Here is a 21,963-nt window from a genome sequence, read left to right as displayed (position 1 = left end):
ACTTACTCACAAAATAAAAGTTAGGCACGTGCTTAAGTACCTTTCTGAATAGGGGCCTAAATCCATTAGCTGGAAGTGTTGATAGATTATTAACCTCTTATATTGGCTGGCCAACTGGAGGGGAAGAAGAAATGAAATTCCCACACTCCTAGTTGGGGTTATATCTATACAAAGGAAACTTAAAAAAAAAAAAAATAATTCCCACCACTGTTAACTAGTTCAGCTCCCCCAATGTTAACGTGCTGGTGTTTACTAGAGTCAGTTGGACCTGCTTTGAGCAGGGCTGAACTGTTGAAACCAAATATATTTTTACATTTGAAAATAGACTTAAGTAATTGGTGTAACGATCTAAAATTAAAATTTACTGTGACAAGGTAAATTTTATTACATTCAGGACTTTTTAGTCCATCATAAAATTGACAATTAATGCTGTACATGTGTACACTATGGTCCGTATGATACAGATGCTCTGTATTTAAAAAAACCCCTAAAAATATCAGATTCAGTGCCTGCCCATCACCGGAGTTCATGCTCCCTGCCACTGCTCTGAGTTCCATGACAGATTCTACACCAGTGTTGCTACAGCCTGTGCATTGTGAGTGCTTTCGGGGCTTCTGTAGTCCTTTTGGTATTCTCTCTCTCTGTAGCTATTCTCAAGGCTGTATTGAGTCCTGGTCATCTGGCTCCGAAAGGCCCGTACGTTTCGAATGGTGAGTGCACAGATCACAGAACTTGGGAAGTACAAACAAGCAGCAACGATGCCAAACAGGCTGACAGCTGCATCACCCCCCTGAACCTCGCAGTTCATCCAGGTGTACCCACGGCGCGCATACAGTCTTTCCCTCTTCTTGCATGTGTCGGTGGAGTTCACCTGGATGATAAAGTGTAAGTAAAGGCCAACAGCTGCAATATACCCCATACAAGCCAGCGCATCAAAGGCACATTCTGCCACGAGCATCTTCACAGAGAGTCGATCAATGGGTTTTGCCCCAACGATGAGGAACAGGAGTGTAAGTGCTGCTAATGTCAGGCTGAAGGCTACTCCCCCATACACACAAGGAGCTCTCATCTGGCTGTACTGCATGTCCAGGTCTCGCACCTCCTGGAACTCGGTTCCTTCAAATGGGCTGTAAAACGAACCAATGTTGAAAGAGCCCGTTCCCAAACCTCCCATAGAACTGTAGCCAGCAATAGCTGCATGGGAGGCTCCAACACAGATCAGCACTAGAATGTTGACGGTAATTTCAACAAACTTCAAAATACCTGCAGGAAGAAAAGGGTGAATGAATTAAATATTGGCTTAAAATGTATTTGTGCAAATGGCGGGGGGGGAGAGAGAGAACTAACACATTTTAAACTACAGAGAGACCATATTGAGCTTTTCTCCTCAGGGGAGGCTACAGAAAAAGCCCTCCTTTGTATACGAATCATCTGCTTTAATTCGTGTACTTCAGAGCCTGAGCAAGATGGCTTTTTCAGTAATATGACAGTGCACTTGATAAGTGGATCATGCAAGAAAAATCCATAAAGGTTTTTAGTGTTGCTTGTGCTGTGATGAAGAAAAGGCAACAGCACCAACAGATTGTATTTGGTATTCCAGCTGCTTAACACACAACCACACGGAATGGGAGCTGTCCATCTGAACAAAACTGTGGACAAGATTTTTTTTAAAAATCTCCAAGCTCCTAGTGACTTTTTTTTTTTTTTGGAAAAATAACAGGCCATTTATTAGATCCCTAAATATGCATTTAGCAACCTTACTTTAGGCTCCTGTTTAAAAAAAAAAAAAAAAAAAAAAAAAAAAGCCTCTTATTTGCTGGATCTAATCTAAATCGAACAAGGTTTTTAAAATCATATTTAAGGAGACACTTGTTCAACCTGTGTGCCTCGACTGACCTCCTTTTAAAGGGAAGTAAATGCTATGATTCCCAGCTTGTCTTACCTAACCCCCACTTTCTAAAGCTAAAACTGTATGAAAAAGTTCTTCTAGGCTGACCATCTTCCTCCTCTTGTAAAAAAATTGTATGGCATGGACTTTAAGCAAAGAAACAGCATTTGGATAATTGACTCTTGTTTATCTATGACAAAGTAACAAAAGTAAAGTTGAAGTTCTTCAATTTCAAACCATCCACTATTGCAATGGCAATTTTATGAAGAGATACCATTTAACATTTATCTTCCAATCCATCACCAAGCTGACAGGCAAAGGACCTTTTTATAGAAAGGATTCACCGACCTCTGTTACTAGTAGTAGGCCATATATCTGTATTCTAACAATCAGCCAGGTCAATGTTTTAAAAATCAGAATTACGTGTAACTTTTCTATAGCAAGGTTGTAGGGGTTGATGGCTGTCCATCGGATATCACTTCCTGGAGCATAACTGCATGTTAAGTGTCTGCAATCCAACTGAATGCTGGCATTTCAAAAGGGCATTTTAACCAGCTGGTTGCTCCCCAATGTAAGATAAATCATAAATATAATATGTAGCTCTTCATCTTAAAGCAGCTTACAAAATATATCCACACAGCAAACAAATACCTCCATCCTTGGGTTTGGAAAATGGGAACAAATTGGGAGGAGGGAAAATTTTGCCCAAGAACACCAAGGCAAAACCTTGCTGTATAAGAAAGTGTCATAGGATTTTTAATGTCCATCCAGGGAAGACAGTTTTCATATCACACATTAACACCCCTATACACAAGACTGCATAGAACTCGTTTTATCTACCTTGTATGTCAGGCATTGAACCAGTGCCTCCAGGAAATTCAGGTACTGTACTATCCCACCTCTCCAAACACGTATACAACAGGCCTGACCAAATAAAATGGCCTGTTTTTATTAAATCTACATTTTTACTACTTACTAATTCAGTCTTTATACTGTCTTACTCCATTAAAAAGGACTAAATGTTTATTTTTTCTGGAAAAGTGCTGTAGTTTGGATCCTGCTCACTTCAAGCACTGAGCCTCCTAAAATGTAAATAGTCTTAGAGGAAGCGACAGTACAGAATTTATCTTCAGATTATGTTGGACTAGAAAATCTAAGTGTTAATCTTATGTGATGACATCACCTTAAACAAGGAATTCAACAAAGTTACTGAGGGTCTTGTAAAGTGCTGGTTCTAGCCAGTGATGCATGTAACACCACTGTTTTATTTACTGTTTGATGTAGATGGTATTTTAGATCTTACTGCATATTTTAAAACCTCCAGGGTGGTAAATGTGAAGTGAAGAATTTTTCATGGGTCTAAGTAAATAATTCTAATGTAGAATTTGAAAAATATTAAATACTTCAGCATAGTGTCTCTGCTTCTGTGCTATGCAGAGCTAGTCCTTCAATATGTAAGTAGTAATAATGATCACTTTACTAAACTTTGTCTGCCCTCTAGTGGTTAATGAAGGTTTTATTGCAGTTACATTTGAAGCTTCAGGAGGCCAAACCTGTAGGGTAGCAAACATGCTGCACCTCCTTACTTCTGAAAGTAATTACCGAGTCCCTAAGGCTCTTCTTACCCCCGCTCCCCATTCTTTGCAGCAATAAGTGAATACAGGCTAAATGTAAGAAGCTTGCCAAAATGGTCGTGCATTTACTGGCCACTACAAAGTGGGACACAAATCGCAAGAAGCCTACAAAAAGCAACAGAGGGTCCTGTGGCACCTTTAAGACTAACAGAAGTATTGGGAGCATAAGCTTTCGTGGGTAAGAACCTCACTTCTTCAGTGAGGTTCTTACCCACGAAAGCTTATGCTCCCAATACTTCTGTTAGTCTTAAAGGTGCCACAGGACCCTCTGTTGCTTTTTACAGATTCAGACTAACACGGCTACCCCTCTGATACTAAGAAGCCTACAGTCTTTCACTTTATGCTGCCAAATTCATCTGTGTTGCATTTCCCTGCTGTTATCTAGCCAGCTGCTCTCTGTTGCTGTCAGATCTGTCTGAGCTTGCAAAGAAAGGAATGAAGCAGCACAACAAAGATTAGACTATGGAACATCCTTCCTCTTGCTAGGCTGTGTTGTTCTAGAAACCTTTGTTGCACTTTGGAAAGTGGGATTTCCTGGTGTGAAACCAACTGTGCTCTTCAATGGAGAGGTCTGAAAAACCCTGGAACTGTATAATAGCATGAAAATTACTGAACCCAATCTACAATTATGCAGTGCCCATAGCTTACTATGTAATTGCAGTGGGCCTGATTCTGACATGCTGATTTCAGTGGGACTCCTTCTGGAGTAAGGTACTACAGCATGAGTAAGAGTAGCAGAATCTGGCCCTTAGCAAGCAGGAGAGGCAATAGATTGAGGTCAGTACATGTGTAACCATCTCTGACAGTAACAGGAGTTGCTTTATGGCATGTTGTGAATTATATTTCCACAAAGGCAAGAAATTCAGGCTAGACGGGTTTGTGCATCAGTACGATTTTAACACTAAACTGCCACAATGCTGACTTATTGAGGAATTTGGGTTCGGCTTCATTGAACCAAGTTCACTGTACTTGCATAAACAACACACAGTCTTCCAGTGACCCTCTACTTCCCAGTTACTTGCAACATATTCAGACTGATTGTAAAATGGGCAAACATCCACGGCTCTCCTAAATCAAAAAAAAAGAAAAGTCAGCTCCAGAGCAAAACAGGCAGCTGTGAATTACAGGGCAGTGGGGCTAGGTTTTGTCAAAGTAATAAACAGCTAAAGAGATTAGAACTCTGGATTAATAGCCCTTCTCAAAGTTTGACTTCCTTTAAAATATACACAATACATTGATCAGAGTACTGTATCCAAGCCCTGCACAGTTGTCTCAGCAGCTCTTGTTCCTTCTCCAATCTCATTTATTGCTGCCTCCTAGAAAAACTCCCAAGCTACTGCTCCTGCCACTATCCTCCAGTTCCACCCAGGTAGAGGTTTACTTACATGAAGTACACCTCTACCTCGATATAACGCTGTCCTCGGGAGCCAAAAAATCTTACCGCGTTATAGGTGAAACCGCGTTATATCGAACTTGCTTTGATCCACCAGAGTGCGCAGCCCCGCCCCCCCGGAGCGCTGCTTTACCGCGTTATATCCGAATTCGTGTTATATCGGGTCGCGTTATATCGGGGTAGAGGTGTACATTTTGTAAAATTTTCCCACAGCAGCCACACTGGTGCCTGTATGTTGGGAGCTCTAGTGTGCTCGGCCTACTGTCGGTTTTAACACATCATATCCATTACACTGAGCAGGGGTCAGTGAACCTGTGGTAAGAATACCAGCTGCTGATGCACCTTGTCTGAACTAGGGCTTGCAATATCTCTCATACTTGTAGAGCTACACTATTCTGAACAATGACAAGAAAATTTTACAAAAAATCCCCTATGTAAACAAGGCTTGGCGTACGTTAGTTTAAACCTAGTGCCCAATTTTCTGTACCAGTACAAGCAATGGTGTAGACGCAAGCCCTGATACTGTTGCTGAGGAACGAGCACTAAACATGCCAATTTAGTGGGTCTTGCCCCTGTGTTCAGGCTCTAACTGATCACCATATACGGGGTCAGGAAGGAACTGTCCCCCAAGTCAGATTGGCAGAAACTCTGTGTGGTGGGGGAGGGGGGATTCGCCTTCCTCTGCAGCATGGGGCACAGGTCATTTGCTGGTCTGAATTAGAGCAAGTGGTGGATTCTCTGTAACTTGAAGTCTTTAAATCAAGATTTGAGGACTTCAGTATCTCAGCCAGAGGTTATGGGTCTATTACAGGAGTGGGTGGGTGAGGCTCTGTATCCTGTGATATGCAGGAGGTCAGACTAGAGGATCATGAGCATCCCTTTTGGCCTTAAAGTCTAAGCGTGTGGTGCAGCTTGAGTATTTCCACCTCCAGCAGCAAGGCCTCAGGTTTTGCCTAGAGTAGGATTTACAGGCGTGCCTGTTGGGTAGGATATGCTAGCTAACTCCTTCTAATAGTCTAGTGTACACAAAGCAGAGTTTAACTCGTGCTAAGATGGTAGAGTTAAAGCCTATGAGGCTTTGACATTCCACCTTAGTGTGTGTTAAAGTCTATGCTGCCTAGTCTACTTCCAGTGTGTGTTAGCTAGCACCTCCTACTACAGTGTTCTAACTTTTCAGTCCTAGTTTAGACAAAGCCTGGGGGGGCTAAGCTGGAGCTGCTGCCCTGAAGAGTAAAGTGCTTGTTCTTACTAGGTGATTTCATAATTAATGGATATTTTTTTCTCCAGGGTTTTTAGCATCACTTTTAAGGACAGCACACAATGATTACCAATATCAACATCACGCCCGAGTCCTTCCCCAGAACCCCACCTCCACCACCAAATAGTGAGCCATGCAAAAACTCGGATCTCATCTCTCCCATCCACGCAGAAATAAAAAAGTGGACTTTACAGTGTGCCCAGCAGATTGGAGGAACTGAAGCTTGTCTGACCTAAAGAAGTTGAGTAATACACCTCTACCCCGATATAACGCTGTCCTCGGGAGCCAAAAAATCTTACCGCGTTATAGGTGAAACCGCATTATATCAAACTTCCTTTGATCCAGCGGAGTGTGCAGCCCCGCCCCCCCGGAGCGCGGCTTTACTGCGTTATAGCCGAATTTGTGTTATATCGGGTCGCGTTATATCGGGGTAGAGGTATATTGGCCATTAAGTGAGGAAGTAGAGCAAGTTTGGTTGGGGGTGTGTGTGGGGGGGGGTGGGGGGTCTGCTTATAACTCTGCAATTTAACACCAGAAACCAAACATAATTTAGTGTAACACCACCATCACTCATGCACAAAACCGCTCCTTTGTCTCAATAATTTGAATGAAGGAAGGCAATAGTATTTCCCATAACTTGAGGGTGAAATTTTGTACACCTGCATAAAATGGAGACTGCTCTGAAGGAAACGTACATGACCAGAACACGTTGGGTTTAATCATTTTAAAATAAAACACACCCTGGACTGGTTGGTTGCCCCCAAACTTGAATATGGGGGATCAGTTATCTATGGCTTTAGCTCGAGTTAAGTTAAGTTCATATAAGGACTAATTGTATCACAAAAAACCTCGTTATCTCCATACTGATTTATACCTGCCTCTGGAGATTTCCATTACTTGCAACTGAAGAAGTGAGGTTCTTACCCACGAAAGCTTATGCTCCCAATACTTCTGTTAGTCTTAAAGGTGCCACAGGACCCTCTGTTGCTTTTTACAGATTCACTAACACGGCTACCCCTCTGATACTTGACATCATAAAAATAGTTTCAGTAGTTCATTCCCATGGCGATTCTGTCAACAGTGAGAAGTTTCTGATGGTGGTAGGTTAAACAAAGATGTATTGTTGCAGTCTGCGGTGTAGAATATGAAGATCGTTCTGAGAGCCTTAAAGGAAAATGACCCTTTTTTTCTTTTAAACTTCAGAATAATCTTGGACTGTCTCAACTAATGGTATTGAATTTTGTAAAAAACAAACAAACAAACAAAAAAACCAGGTAATAACATTCATCATGAAAGCTAAAAAATATACAGGATCTAAGCCAAAGCCCACTGAAGTCAACAGACTCTCCCTTGTGTTGCAAGGATCAGACTGTGTATCTTTGAATAGTACCCTTATTGAAAAGTCCTGTAGAATTTAATAATGTAACTGTTTTATATTATTTTAATGGTACTATTTATACATGATGCAAAATTCCTGTAGAAGATGTATCTCTATTATACAGTTTTTAGAGTAGTTTCTGCAGATGCATATTAAATTTCTGTTGAACCCTGATAGTTTTTCCTTATGAAAGTTGGTAGGACTTTTCCGTAAATCCTCATGAAGTCTTGATCACACCCAGACCAGGTAAGTCTACAGCTCCCCTGTACCTGAAACTGAACTCTAGTTACTATTCCACCTAAGTTCATCCCTTACATCATGTCCCGGAACAGTTGTCACTCGCGTCCCCGTCTCTCTCCCTCTCTTCTCCCCCCGCCCCCCCCCAGCCTCTTCTTGGTTCTTTTTTCCTTCTCTTGTTTTTCACTTCTGTGAATTATTTAAAAAACTTTGTGTTTTGCTCCTCTTTCCTTATTTGTCTGCTTACTGTGACCCTCACCTGAACAGTGTGTACCACTGTATTTGGGTTGGGCAGAATTCACTGGTGGCCCCATAAGTGCCAAGCTATACATGTGGTGGCTGACCTGAATGTGAAAACTTGTGCCAGTGAGCTACTGCATAAATCTGCAGCCCTGTGCACATGAGCTGTTCCTGTGGCAGGCTCCATTAGGGGCTGTTATAGAAGCAGGTCAGATATGAATTGGTCAGCTCAAGGGTTAAAGGCTGCACAGCCCATTTTAAATTCCCTGAGCCAGTGAGTCTCCCTCATTTAAAACAGAGATTTTTAAAAAGTAGGTTGGCGTTTGGTTTTAAAGACCAGTATTCTGACAATATATAGTGACTTGCAGAAGCAGGAGTCAAACAGTTCTGCAAAGGATTCCGTATGTAGAACTACTCTTGCCAATAAACAGTTTGCATTCCACAGAGTAAAGTTACAGCTGAACTTGAGGCTTTACAGTCACATCTGTGCTGCTGCAGCTGGATTGAGAGAGGAAAGGGGGAGATGGAAAGTTAAGAAAATCTGACAGAAGAAAGGAAAGATTTTTTAAAACACCAAGGGAAAGAAGAAGAGACACGTCAGTGAAAGGAAAAACAGGTGAGGAGGCTGAAGAGGAACAGAACAAAAGGGCAGACAGAGGAAAGAAGGTCATTATAAAAACAGAGGGGGAGAAGGTAACGAAGGAAAACGAAAGCAGTAGACATAGAAAGGTAACATTCTAAAAACAATCTAATAAAGCTGGATGCCTCCATATTGCAATAAAGTTGCATGTTCACATGAGTTTTTGTGTTGTACACCTCACGTGTACATATCCATGAGGTGTGATCCTGCTGCGACTGAAGTCAACAGCAAAAGTCCCTCTGTCTCTAATGGTGCAGGATCAGACCAACAGAAAACATACTATGTAAAAAAACACCCACCCTGCGGTTTGTATGTTCCCTTTCCAGTGGTGCTCTTCTTTCTCTGGATATTGCTAAAACATCCCTAATGGGGTAATACTTAAAAAGCACTCAGGTTCCAGGAGTTAAGACAGGCAATGTAATGACAAAAATTAATCACTGAGCCTGGGAATTCAAGGGAGCCTAAGGGAATTAGGTACCTAAATCCCATTGAATTCAAATGGAATCCAGGTGCCTAAGTCTTGTGGGCTCTTTTGAAAATATTTTAATGAGAGAAAATCTTGTTGAATTAAAATTATTCAATTTGTCAAAATATTTTATGGCCCTAAGCTGGTCAAATGACGGAGAAAAATTAGTCAATTTGGAAAATATTACAAAATTTGATTTAGCAGCTCTAGTCAGAAGAGAAGCAATAGCACTATCCTTTTAAATATTTGTAAAATGTCCCTTGTTAGTGAAGATAACAATCCTGCTTAGAAGCCTCAAGTTGATTCCTCCTGATATCTTGGTAATTGTCAAGTTCATATGCAAGGGTTGTTCCATTCCCCACATCCACCCCACCCCGGAGACCATTTTCACCCATAGGAGCAGTTTTCCCATACTGCCAAGAACTTACTCCAAGTCCTACTGTTTGAAACTCCTGCCTGTACTGCATCTGTGGCATATTTGGGACTTGCAGGACTGTCCAGCCAATATTGACAAACCTGATCCCTAAGTGATGGAGGGCAGCTAGCACGATATTAACTTCATGCTCCAGTACCACATAGCGTTAAGCAGTAGCTGCGTCATATGGGCTGAGAGCAATATGGCAAATAACTTCAGGCCACTTGGGGGATCAGGACATCTTAACCTTTTGCATGGTTCTTGCCTGAGCTTATTCCAGGTCCTGCCTTCTACTTAGACCTGGTCTACACTGGGGGGATCGATGTAAGATACGCAATTTCAGCTACAGGAATAGCGTAGCTGAAGTCGACGTATCTTATTTCGACTTACCTCCCGTCCTCATAGTGCGGGATCGACGGCCGCAGCTCCCCCGTCAACTCCGCTACTGCCGCTCACCCTGGTGGAGTTCCGGAGTCGACGGGAGCATGTTCGGGGATCGATATATCACGTCTAGACGAGACGCGATATATCGATCGATCGCTACCCGATCCACTATTTTCCTTGATTCTTCCTACAAAAGCAGGAACTGCTATTTGCTGCTTCTGTGACTGCAAAATTCATCCCTGAAGCATTGAGGTTGAAGCAGATGAGAAGAAGCTGACCCACCAAATCTTGGGCCCTGTAACAATGGGTCCCAATCTAATAACATCACAGAGGGGCCTACATTTATTTTAACTGGCACTGGGCACTTGCAATAGTACTTCCTGTTGTGCGTTTCAAATACTGAGATTTTCACCCGATGCACCCAGAGCTTTCTAGAAGGTGGCAGGTAAATGCCTCCCTGGTGCTGGAACACATGTACTGAGTTGGTATGAGGAAGCCACCTTTCCCCAGCTCTTTTTACTATTACTCCTCCTTTATTAAACTGTCCTTCGTAACTAGAAGGTCTGATAATTACTGCTTTTGAATTGGCATCACTTGCAGAAGCTGGGACAGGCTAGGGGAACTTGTATGCTGGGACATTTTGTTAAATCAGGCAAACCTAGGCTGTAGAACCAATACCGCAGCAGGGTCAGTGGAACCTGTTCCACAATATGCTTTTTTTATAATTGGTTTATCCTCGTCTCAGGAAAAATGTTATAGCTAAATTTAATAAATACATATGTAAGCTGACTGGGAACAGTACTAGTCTGTTGGGGTGATTACCTTTGAGCATGATTACACTTGTTAAAGGAAATAATTATTTTTATTCTAATTGTTAGAGGAGTTTGGCTCAAGTGTGGGGACTCTCAGCCCGACATGGTCATAAAAAACAAGATACTCCTAAATGGGAATAATAAAAGTTGTGAACTTAACTGATCCATTCTAGTTTAGTCCATCAAGCATAATGGGCAGTGTCATTCTTCTCTTCTTTTAGAGGTTGTATACATTAGTGACATCATGGATTAGTATCAAATATCTACCTAGTAGATCATACCTGCTTTGCTACTGTCTCCTGCTCTGACCTTGGGTAAATCACTTTAGCTCTTAGCCTCAGTTTTGCCATCTCTGAAAATGGAGGCAATACTCAGCACACCCTTGGAAGATCAATAATTTGAGCTGGGAGCCTCCGTGAAAAGTGGTTCATGACAGAGTGGCAAAACATATGACGTAAATTTCACAATGGACATGAAAGATGTTGATCCTATGTCTACTGGACTGATCTCTAATCATTGGGGTTGATTTCTATCTTAAAATTGTTCCCAAACTATTAATTCCACTATTCAGAACTACTTTCCAGAATTGGTAGCAGTGGTTAGAACTTCCAGTCACATTTCTGAGAACAAAGGCTTATGGATGCTTATGCTGTAATTAGTGCTGGTTTATTAATGTGTGAACATATCCTGGAGAAAATCATGTTAGTGCACTTTAATTTTATTTCCTGCTGAAATGAAATTTAATTTTATTTGCCTTTAGTAAAAAGGGTAAAACTGAAATTGGAAAGTTTCCTTGTTGCTGAGAGATGATACCACTCTCTTAGAAGACAGGGGTCTGAACAATCAGAGCGTTTAGGTTACATGTATGTTCACTAGCAGCCTATTATACAATACATTTGAGAAATACAACACTGTTCACTGCATTTGCTTTGAGCTGTTCCTGCTGCTGAGAAATAGGATTTCTGTTACACTTGTTCCCTGCAAACTGTCTCTCAAATTTCTTTCTTTAATCTTTCTATTCATTTGGAGTTTAGAAAGTTAGAGACTAGGTAGAACCAGAATTAAAATAGATTACTAATGAAAGATTTTTTATTGAATAACTTCTTGAATTGTTGGAATGGGCCAGAATAATGTATAGACAAAAGATGAAAGGACTTCATGGACTTTTACTGTATAAACAAAAGTACCGTAAATAAATGTTGCCATGTCACTATTGCTTTCTCTTTCACACCAATAAAAATCTATTGAAACAAAACCAAAAAGCGTGTGGGGCGTCAATTTTTCATTTTGTTTTGGGGGTTTGGGGGTAAGGACACCCCCAAACATCTCTACCCTATTTAAGATTAGAGCCTTACTCTCGGACTTGACTCAGTTTTTGCCCAAACCTAGGTGAAGAAAGTAGTGTGAGGCTCAATCCAGCACTTTCCACACCTATGACCTTCATTCTCCTACCTCCCCACATCCTCTGTCCTGTCATTCAATAAGAGTAAAACTGCATATGAGCAAACGCATAAATTACAAGTTTATTTTCATTGTCACAGGAAAAGGACATGCAAAAAATTAATAGCATTAATTGTAAAGCAAATTAAATGTAATGTTTTATGAGTCTATTGCCAAACATTAAAAATATTTTTAACCTACGTTTTGTTAGCATATTACAAATGCTGTGTGTTAGGTGAGTTGTAAATAACTATTGCAAAAAGTAGTTCCTTAATTTATAGTAAGTCTTTTAAGTGTCACCATCATTGTAAATTTTTCTTTCATATCCCCATCTCAAATATGGGATTTTTAGAGGCACCATTACCCTTGAAATCTAGTCAGTGAAAATACATCAAGGTGAATAATTTTTGGTGTTAACACGAGCCCCCCAAGATCCCCTACCAATCGTTGTGGGATAATTTCACTTCCCTATTTTTTTTCAATGGTTTTCTCTCCTTCTCTGAAAGACCTTGCAAATTGACTATACAGGGGAGAACAGTAAAGTTATATACACACACTGCTATTAAGTGCACAAGATTTATAACAAAAGTAGTGAAGAGTACAGACTCTTCCAGTTATAGTGGTATTACGTGTTACTTGTAACTACAGCAGATAAAAAAATCAGATAAGATTTCTTTTAAATAAAGTGGATAGTATCTCAAGTCTAAATAAATTAATATATTAAGGTTTTGTCTTTTTGAAACAGTTTTTTACATTTTTAGGTTGATTATTTTTCACTTTAAACAATCAATTAATAAATGCTCAGCTAATGTATATTGTCACCAAATTCCTATATTCTAAAATAATTTGTCAGTGGCTAGTTCTATTGTATAGTTGTTTTGCTGCACCAAATCCATTGGTTTGTCAAGCCTCCAATGCTTTTCCCCAAAAATTACACTGGGAGTAATTAGTCATTAGTTCCTAGAGCAGTACCATCCTCACACTGGCAGTGCTAATTTGAATACCAATGATATCTAAAACTGAGGCAGGTAAACTTGATTGGAAGAACGGGGTACACCGGTAATAGATCTTGCCTTACTCAATATTAATATGATTAACTGCATATAGTTAGCTACCATAGTTTGTTCATATAATTGTATTAATTCACATTTTGACTATTGTACTTGACAGAATAATAAAAGCAAAATGAAACAGATCTTGGTACAGATGCATTGCTCTGATAGGTTTTATATTTTAATAAAGTAGAAGAGGCATGGTTTTGTCTTGATAAATAATGCAATATCTGTATGGACCATTTTAGCATCACAAGGACCAGTATTTCTCTGCAATAATTTTTATAATTTCTGAATTTTAAGAGACTGTTTTGGAATTAGATTTGTTTTGCACAATATTTTTCATTTGACAGCTGGAAAGAGGCTAATAGATAAAGGTGGTTTGAAAAGGTCAAAGGGATGATATCGTTCAGGAAAATTACTGTAACTGCAAACCATAAGTCTTGAAAATGTGTGAGAACTACGGGGTGAAAGATAAAAATGTAATCGGAAAAGGCTTGTTTTTCCAAAAAAACAAAAGTGTAAGGAAAGGAAGAGCCCCATCCTGCAAAAAAAAAAAAAAAAAAAGACAATAAGAAAACCACCAGGTGAGAGAGAAATTAAATTTAAGAGGATCCTCTTGTGTGCCTTGCTCCCACCTACACATGTTAGAAATTGAATTTAAGGATGTTTTAACTACTTTTCTTATTTCTTCTGTCTCCCTCCGTAGAGTGCTTCAAACAGAGAAAACTGAAAACTTAAGTGGCATCAAATGTTAGGGAAAAGTGTCAGTTTTAGGTGGTAGCTTTCTTTTATTGAGTCCAGTACTGGGTGGTTGTTTTTTAAACAATGAACACACAAGAAGGAGAGAGACAGCAAGAGATGGAAAAATGCAGTTCCTTTCTCTGGTGCTTGCAGTTCAGTTTTTGGAAGGCTATAGCACAAACCAATTGGCCTCTTCTAGACCCCCGTTTTAATCCCCTGCCTCTGAGTGGGGTTGCCAACTTTGGTTGGATGATTTCCTGGAGGTTTTGTCACATGAAATTATCGTTAATTAAAGATTAATCTTTAATTCCTGGAGACTCCAGGGCAATCCTAGAGGGTTGGCAACCCTAGGTCTGAGGGGAAAAACATCTGTCTGGTCTGAGCATGGCAAAGATATTGAGAGATCTGGTCATTTGGGAATCTTTTTGCTATGAGCAGTTTGGCAAGCCAAGTGTGCAAGGGTTCGCCTTATCATGGCTGGCTAAACAAAATAGAAGACAAAGAGGAATAAGGTGAGAGTAGAAAGTAAAACAATAGGATAGCAGGAGCTCTCAATTCACACATCAGGTGTTGCTCAGGAAACAGCCACGGAGAAGATGTTATTTGGCTCCCTGTTCTGGTCTGAGCAGTGCTTATTTCAGAATCCGAGAAAAGAGGGTTCAATAGTGTGGTGCTAATTTCCTGGGTCTCAACATGTGATGGTGGAGATACACCTCTACCCCGATATAACACGAATTCGGATATAATGCGGTAAAGCAGCGCTCCGGGGGGGGGGGGGGGGGCTGCGCACTCCGGTGGATCAAAGCAAGTTCAATATAACGCGGTTTCACCCATAACGCGGTAAGATTTTTGGCTCCTGAGGACAGCGTTATATTGGGGTAGAGGTGTAATTCATGTGGTAAGGATACCTCAGTTTCTAGATATTCCACAGAAAATGTCCAAAGGGAGCAACAACATCCCCAGAGAGAAACTGACTATTGTAAAACAAAGATACGTTTTGCTTGTCTGACAAGAACAGGAGAGATGAGGCTTATTCCAGACCGTCCAAGCTGTGTGTATTTTTCATCCTTAAATCTGTATATGGCTAGATTCATCAGGAAACTTAGGTACCTGGAAAATCACTGGATTCACAAAACCGGAGTTCAGCTCCTAGGCTCCCTATACAACAAATGGGGAGACTCAAGTGCCTCTGAATGGGATTCACAAAAGCCAGCATGCTGGGAGGCTCCTTGCCTACGAGAGCCAAGGTAAGGTAGGGGTGTGTGTGTGTGTGTGTGTGTGTGCGCGCACTAAGGCCAACCCCTTTTGAAGACAGGCACCGAAGTCCTGGTTGCAGGGAGGTGCCTAGCTCTGCTTGGGATTCTCAGCTGCAAAACCTGTCTTGGTGTTAGGCACCTAATACCATTTTTTCGAGAAGCTCGAGGGGGAGAAGAAAACAAAGTGGCCCTCCCTCACAACTTTTGGCCTAGTGTGAGAGTACTCAAGTGGAATGTGGGAAACCCCCAGTTCAAATCCCCCCACCCCACCTGAGGGGAGAAGGTGAGTGCCCTGACCACTGTGCTATAAGATTCTCCAGAGTGGGGCTCCCTCAAGCTCTCCTGTTGAAGCTGTTCCACTGCGGATAAATACTTAAGTCACTGGAGCAGGGGGCCTGGACCCAGGGTCTCCCAGGTGAGTGCAATAATCACCAGGCTGTACAGTCACCCATACTTGCTCTGGCTTTCTATCTTGGGCCCAATGATTCACCGTGATTCCTTAATGCAAAATTCCATGTTTTAAGGTGGCATATAAAGGCTTAGGGGCCTAAAAATGCAAATAGGTGCCTTGAGGAATTTACAAAAGCATCTAAGCAGCCTAGAGGCCTAAGTCCCATTGAAAGTCAGTGGGAGTTTGGTGCCTAACTCAGGCTCCTAGTCAGATTCACAAAAGCACCTATTTGCATCTTCAGGCATACCTTTGTAAATCTGGCCCATAGACATTTAATAAGAACAATAACTGAATCGTAGCTATGCCATTCATGAATTAGTCTTCCTGGACATTGTTAGTCAGTCCCCTCCCTCTTTTGTCTCTTAGCCTGATTTTTTTGTGTTTATGAATCAGGATGTGTGATTGAAACAAAGACACAAATCTGTGAAGCGACACATGGATGGTAAGCCCAAATAAAAATTCACATACCTCTCCTTGAGCATAGGTTATTACATTTCTCTGAAAAGGTCTCTTTCTCGGGATCATAATTTGGTGGAGAATTGACATATCCATGAGTTGGTAGTTTGTTTTTTTGGTACAGGTCTGAATTCGCACTAGAAGGTCTTGAGTGTTGGTTGCCAGGAATCCCTTGTGTTGACCTGCAAATGGGGTAGGAGTAAAGGATTATCTATAGGAGACAGCACAGTCTAATATTTTTTGGACAAGTGCACCAAAACAGTATTAGTTTCTGGAATTTTTGCTAACTGACTTACTTCACTGGTATGTGTGATCCCTTTCGTTTGCAGACATTTGGTCAAATGAGATCTGTTTGCAAGAATGTTCATGAAAAGCAAATCCATCACTTGCTTGCATGAATAAATATTCACAATGTTTTGTGAATATCACAGCGATTTTGAAAAACTTTAATTATTTACATAAGTCCATTCAACTATTGCTAATTCTTTTGTGTAATTTGCAGCCAAAAAAAAAAAAAAAGTGAGTGGGTGGAACTCTTGTTCATAAATACCATGTACCCAGTGATCACTCATCTGCCATGAAAAGCAAATATTCCACGACCAGCCCATGGACAAACCAGAGGCTAAAGTTTTCTGTAACCGTTGCACATAACAAATAAATCTGTAAATAATCACCACCAATTTGTGGATAAGCAATATATCTCATGCATATTTGAAAATTTTCTGCATTTCACAATGATTCTTTTACAAGAATACAAAAGCATGGAATTAAAACCAGAATATAAAATATTTCATGACAGTAACATTGCATCTACTCTTTCTCCTTTTTTGAATTTTACAAGATCTGGTACAATCTAGTCTCTCCCCTTTTCTCTGAACTCCCTTCCAGTTTAAGAATATCTTTCTGGTGATGCAGTACTACAGCAATGAATGCAATATTCCAGCTGTGGTAGCACCAGTGTCAGTGTGTATAATTTTTGCCTTTCTGCTTGGATATCCAAAATTGCACTGGCCATTTTGTTGCCTTATCATACTGTAAACTCATCTGTGAATAATGCTTTTCTACCATTTATGGTGGATTAGGAAACTATTATCTCATCCTGGCAGATAATGGCCTGACTTTAGTTAAGCATACCTTCATTTCCTCAGTTGGACTACAGCAATGCAATATGCTGGGGCACGAAACCATCAGTTCTTAGTTTAGTCCACCTAGTACAGAACATTGCAGTACATCTCCTCAGTAACAAACTATTATTAATACATCCGTCCGCCACTATTCCCATAGAATAGCAAGTTCCAGGTCTTAGTTCTTTATCTTCAAGGATCAAAATGGCTTGGACCCAGGAGAGCTAAAAGGTTTCCTGAAGCTCTGGTATGAGGACAGTGGTCAACAACTCCTCCCCTCAGTCACAACAGAACTTTCTATCACAAGGAGGGGGGTGTGGGAATGTATCTGTGCAGGAGAGAGCTTTCTTGGGGGCAGGTTTGAAACTGTAGAACAAATCCCTACAGGAACTAAGGATCATCACAAGCCTCACATTTTCTGCTCCAAGTGTAAAGCATGTTTCTCTAATCTGCGTTCTCTAACATACAGACATAGCAGCGTGAACATAAAAGCCCTATCAAACCAAAACACAAAGCTGCCCTACAACTAAAACGCAGTTCTCCCTCAGAGGAGGAGGAGAGAATGGACTGCATGTGACAGATGTTACACACATTTCAGTGCACGACTGAAAGGCTCTCCATCTCTATAGTTATGAGGATGGAGTAAGAAACTGTATAGAAGAGAGCATGTCTAATATGGTGTCTTATTACTCTTACATTTCCTTCAGCATTATTACTTTAAAATTTCTCCTTCCAATTGAACATCTGTCTGAGATTACTTATCCACAGGTCTATTAGCCTGCATTTTTCTCAACTGAATTTAGTTTCATTTTCTGATCTCTAGGTTCTTTTGCATTTCTCTGTCCTCCAACTCCATGAATTTAACATAATCCACAAATAGTTAACCTGTGTGTGTAAGCAAAAGCATCCTCACTCTATAGAGAATTAAGTGATTTTTCTCTCTAGTTCTTTAACTTTAATCAACATTTTTCTGACCTTTGTCCTGGGTCTTGGAGCTGCCTGACAAACTAAACTGTGATTTATAAAATCTTTCAGCTAACTCGAAATCAATCCCTTTAATACTCCTGATGCAGCTGCTTCTCCCTATTGTACTGTGCTACGTGCCAGGAATGTTGATGTTCAAAAAAAGAGTATGATACAAGTTCCAAACAAAATACAAACACTCCCCGGGTTACGCAAATCCGCACTTACGGAAAAAGTTCCGTAAACTAGAAATTTGTGGGGTGGTTTGTTTTTTTTTTTTGGCATAATGGTCGGGTATATGTTCCCGAGTTACGCAAGCGTTCCATTCTGGAAGTCGGGGAGCGTCTGTATGGCCTTTTTCTGATACTGCTAGAAAATTACAACACTTTCTTTTCCTGGCCACTGTGCTCCCATTCTCCTCTGGGGGTTGGACTCTCAGTCTGGACTACATGTTCAATGACGCAACACTTTCTCCCATCTTGGTGAGGGGAGGTGGTGTGTTTATAGGAGTCTATGGCCATGGGGCATCGTCAGAAATATAGACTGGCCAGAAAGCGAAACCCATAGAGAAGAGTGGGATCACTAGGCATCAAAACTACAATCCCCATGATGCAATGAAATGTCACTTTGTATCAAAGTATTTTGCTTTATAGATGAAAACTGTTTCCTTCCCAATTTTCCATATCCTTTCAAAAATTGTCAGTGGTACAGTATCAGCAAATTTTCTTAATATCCTAAAATTCACATCAGCTGGACCAGGTGATTATTTTTAAGATTTCCCTGTATTCTCTACTCTGCTCTTTACCATTAGTTACAGGGATTGTCTTGTTGGAATATTTTTTCCCCTCCCTCTTAAATATAGATTTTAAGGACTTCAGTATTTCAGCCTTTTAAAATCATAATTACATTCATTCTGCTCCCCTGCATCCTCCTCATTTTATTAATTGTCCTGAAAATTCATTGTCTCCTCCTCTCTCAAATGCAGTCAAACAAGCCATGCTGCATCCCAGTATGGTCTAGGCTGGACAGGGAGAGCAAACCACATGTCAGTTTCTGAAGCCACCCCAAACCTCTCCATTAGCTAAGGTTGGCAGGCGTCCGTTTTTTTACCAGAATGCTGGGTCAAAAAGGGACCCTGGCGATGCCGGTCAGCACCACTGACCGGGCTGTTAAAAGTCTGGGTGGCAGCACAGCGGGGCTAAGGCAGGCTCCCTATCTGCCCTGGCTCTGTGTGGCTCCCGGAAGCAGCCAACACGTCCCTGTGGCCCCTAGGCGCAGGGGTGGCTGGGGAGGCTCTGTGTGCTGCCCCCACCCCAAGCGCCAGGTCCACAGCTCCCATTGGCTGGGAACTGAGGCCAATGGGAGCTCTGGGGGCAGCGCCTGCAGGTGAGGGCAATTCACAGAGCCCCCGGCGGTCCCTCTGCCTAGGAGCCACAGAGACATGTCCACACCCCTCACCCCATCCTGTACCCCAGACCAGAGCCCCCTCCTGTACCCCAAACCCCTGGCCCCACCCTAGAGCCTGCACTCCCAGCAGGAGCCCACACCCCAACCCTCTGCCACAGCCCGGTGAAAATGAGTCAGTGAGCAAGGGTTGGGGAGAGCGAGCGATGGAGGGAGTGGGGGACGGAGTGAGCAGGGGACAGGGGAAGGGTGTTCAGTTTTCTGCAATCAGAAAGTTTGTAACCCTACCATTAGCTGCTTCACATGTTGCACCACATCTACCCCAGACACTGAGACTTTGCTGACACACTAACACTGCTTTACTAAAGAGTGACCACATGTGTTTACACCAGTTTATTTTGGTTTAGCTTAAACCTGTTCCTAGTTGAAAAAAGTGTTCATTCAGCCTTAGCATCTGTTCAGCTAAATGGCATCTTCAGTTAAACCAGTGCAACTCTGCATGTAGACAAGCCTGCACCAGCTGTCACCTCTGGGAAGACCAGGACATAACCCCTCCTTGGTCATATGACCCAGCCACATCTCCTCATGCCCACAACTCAGCTCCTCCCCTCTTCCTTCTCCACCTCCATGACTCAGCCTCACCTCCTTCCTATCCTCCCAGCCCACGTGACTTAGTCTTCCTCAATGTAGTTCTTTAGTACAAAGAATGTTTAATTAGACTCTTTAAAACTTCCAATAGCAAAATAACTCCGCCACAGTTCTGAATGTGGCATATTCACATTTCTGAATTTCAAAGCTGAATGTCTTTCCTGGTATTGTAATAACCACAACATGAATGTAAAAACACAAACAAGCTCCGCACCCCATAGTGAGGGACAAAGGAGACATACCTTCCATTGGATGGGTATGGCTTTTTAGCCCTTCTCTCCTCATGGTGTCTGTCAGATCCGTGGCTCTCATAATATCGGTGTTGCTTATCACGGTGAGGTCTCTCAGCATGAGACATCTTGTTTCTCACATGTATTTCTTCTTGCTGAAATAATCTTCTGAAGTAGAGAGATAAAACCAATTCAGTTTATAGTTCTAATTACTCATTGACCAGCATTTGCACAACAAGATCACCCTGTGCTAGTTAAGATTTCAGTAAAGGTGATCGAGAAGTACAGTGGTGTGTGTGTGTGTGTGTGTGTGGTGGGGAGGAGAGGAGAGGAGAGGGAAGCAGTACTTCGTCCATGAGTAGGATGTAGCTTCTCAAAAAGGAAGTAAGTTCTCCTTTTACTTTTCCATTGCCAAGTAACTTTGACTTTTCTATGTTCAACAGTACAGGTATTTAAACGGATTTTTCTTCTCTCCTAGTCTGATTACAAGGACAATGCATAGCATCCTCCTGTATTCTTATATAAAGCATATCTTAAGACTCGTGTAATGGTGTCTTTTTGTATAAGACATTAAGCATAGGAAATGCCCACCTACCTATTTAGGTCTGCATTGTGTGCATATGTGGTTTCCACTGACTTTACTAAGAGCCATGTACATCTGAGAGCAAAATTTAGCCCTTCTAGTACGTTTAAGGAAAGAACAGAAATTAATGCAATGCCCTTTAAACGAAGGGTTATAGTTCTGGCTATAGCTTAGGTTATGTGCCCAGACCCACCCCCCAAAAAAACCCAACTATTAACATGGAGATAAGATAGAGAGTACATTATCCTCAGGTATTTAGAGTAAAATACATTAGAGGTGTTGTAATTATCCTCCAACAATCAATGTTATTCAGGAAATTCAAATGTAAGGTTAACGTTAAAGGAATCACAAGGTGTTAAGGCATGGAACTATGCAGTTACTTCACACCAAACAACCTTAACTCTGCCGTGTAGGGATACCATGTAACAACTAGACAATTGAGATTAATGCATAAATGTTTACAGACCCACATTAGATGTAACTGATTTATAAAAACTTACCCTCTGGCCTCCCCTCCCCCACATTTTTTCCCTGGTGGTGGCAGTGAAGGGAGGAGTTAAGGTTGTATGGCTGACAAATGGGGAACCACCATCTTCCCTGAAGGCAGGGAATGGCTTCACTTCCATTTTTCTCGAAGGAATGCTATGACCAGTTTGAAAGTGAGCCATTGTCTTTCCTGAGAGCAACTCATGGCCTCACTTTCATTAAGAACAAAAGGAGATTGCAGCTAATTTGAAAGATGGGCCCTTTGTGGAATTCTTTGCTGAAGGAGAAACAGTTATAAAATGGCAAAAAATGACCACAATTTCTTCTAATGTAGCCAATGCATGAGATTTCAACTTTTAATTATGAGAAATGTGCGTTCTT

The 21,963-nt window shown here is 41.4% G+C and overlaps 1 protein-coding gene across 1 annotated transcript; it reads right to left on the bottom strand.

Annotated features, from left to right (window-relative positions):
- Window positions 1-565: 565 nt before the first annotated feature.
- Window positions 566-20,641, bottom strand: LOC135873270 (MARVEL domain-containing protein 3-like). Its single transcript, XM_065397660.1, has 3 exons — window positions 20,526-20,641; window positions 16,157-16,326; window positions 566-1,263 (listed from the first exon to the last, which is right to left on the bottom strand). The coding sequence occupies exons 1-3, from the start codon at window positions 20,639-20,641 to the stop codon at window positions 566-568; spliced, it is 984 nt and encodes a 327-aa protein (XP_065253732.1).
- Between the last annotated feature and the right edge of the window lie 1,322 nt (window positions 20,642-21,963).

The sequence above is a fragment of the Emys orbicularis genome, chromosome 2 (assembly GCF_028017835.1).
Source record: "Emys orbicularis isolate rEmyOrb1 chromosome 2, rEmyOrb1.hap1, whole genome shotgun sequence".
Classification (NCBI taxonomy): Eukaryota; Metazoa; Chordata; order Testudines; family Emydidae; genus Emys; species Emys orbicularis.
This window is presented reverse-complemented; position numbering and strand designations above follow the sequence as displayed.

Coding starts and splice junctions, on each gene's coding strand:
- LOC135873270 (XM_065397660.1), bottom strand. CDS start 20,641: ATGTCTCATGCTGAGAGACCTCACCGTGATAAGCAACACCGATATTAT. Junction 16,327..20,525: donor CCATACCCATCCAATGGAAG/GTATGTCTCCTT, acceptor CCCCATTTGCAG/GTCAACACAAGGGATTCCTG. Junction 1,264..16,156: donor TAACCTATGCTCAAGGAGAG/GTATGTGAATTT, acceptor TTCTTCCTGCAG/GTATTTTGAAGTTTGTTGAA.